At 44.1% G+C, this 1013-nt stretch overlaps 1 protein-coding gene across 1 annotated transcript in view; it reads right to left on the minus strand.

Moving 5' to 3' along the window:
- LOC101856515 (ras suppressor protein 1) overlaps positions 1-1013 on the minus strand; it is a gene marked incomplete in the record, with an annotated part of 20158 nt that overhangs the window by 4483 nt on the left and 14662 nt on the right. The window contains 1 exon segment of the mRNA XM_013083186.2: positions 1-131. Coding sequence (XP_012938640.1) covers positions 1-131 — 131 coding nt within the window.

Below are 1013 nucleotides of genomic sequence, written 5' to 3' on the forward strand. Positions count from 1 at the left end.
CGGTTGTTCCCCAGCCACAGGCAGCGCAGTTCCGTCAGCTGGACAATAGTGTCCGGCAGTTTGGTCAGTTGGTTTATGAATAACAGCAGTGTCTCCAGCTTCTTCAATTTGTTGATCTTCTTTGGCAGCATCTGAAGGATCGCACAGGAGAGGGAGGGGGAGAAGGAGGGGGAGGGGGAGAAGGAGAGAAGGAGGGAGAGAGAGAGAGAGGGGGGGGAGAAGAATGGAATTCAAATGAGTGTTCACATCCAATGTAGCCTTTATTTATTTGTGTATCTCTCGCTATGTATAGTATCAACATTATAGTAAAAATAGGTGTTATCATACTGTGTCAAAGTTGCTTGAAAACAGAGAACAATTTTCAGTCACTAAGATCAAGAATCTTCGCGACCCGCCATGGCCATAATACCTGCTATGCGTGAAATATCCCGGAGGTCAAAGGTGTTGGTGTTTACGCGCGGTGCGCGTTTTGGACCATTAAATTATGTTTCATTTTGATTGGTCAGATCCAGCTTCACTTCGGAATGTATAAAAAAAGACGATCCAAGGTTTCATTCACTTGTCCTTTTGAGGATCAACATTTTTAATGTGGTAAATGGCACTCCCAAACTTGTATAAACGCAGAGGGAAAATGTAAACTGATCCTTGTTACAAGTCCTGATCCTGTGTAAACTGGTAGACCGTCAACAAGACCAGTTATCAGACCGATTCAGCGGTAGACCGTTATGTAGACCAGGAACATGGCAGTAGACCGTCAACTTAAGCAGTACAACGCCCTCCCCCCCAAAGACCAAAGAAAAAAAACCTTGAAAAAAAGCCCAACCAAACAAATCCAACAACAACAACAACAACAATAAAACCCCAATGACGTCAAGTAAGCTTAACAGTAAAAACAGGTGACGTCAAAAAGAATTTTGTGAGGTCTTGACAGAGATTTGGGACTTTCAATATAGGTCTACAAACAAAACACCACCACCACTACCACCGCCACATCAATTGCCACCCCCCCCCCC

Source organism: Aplysia californica, unplaced genomic scaffold (assembly GCF_000002075.1).
Source record: "Aplysia californica isolate F4 #8 unplaced genomic scaffold, AplCal3.0 scaffold00216, whole genome shotgun sequence".
In the NCBI taxonomy this organism is placed as follows: Eukaryota; Metazoa; Mollusca; class Gastropoda; order Aplysiida; family Aplysiidae; genus Aplysia; species Aplysia californica.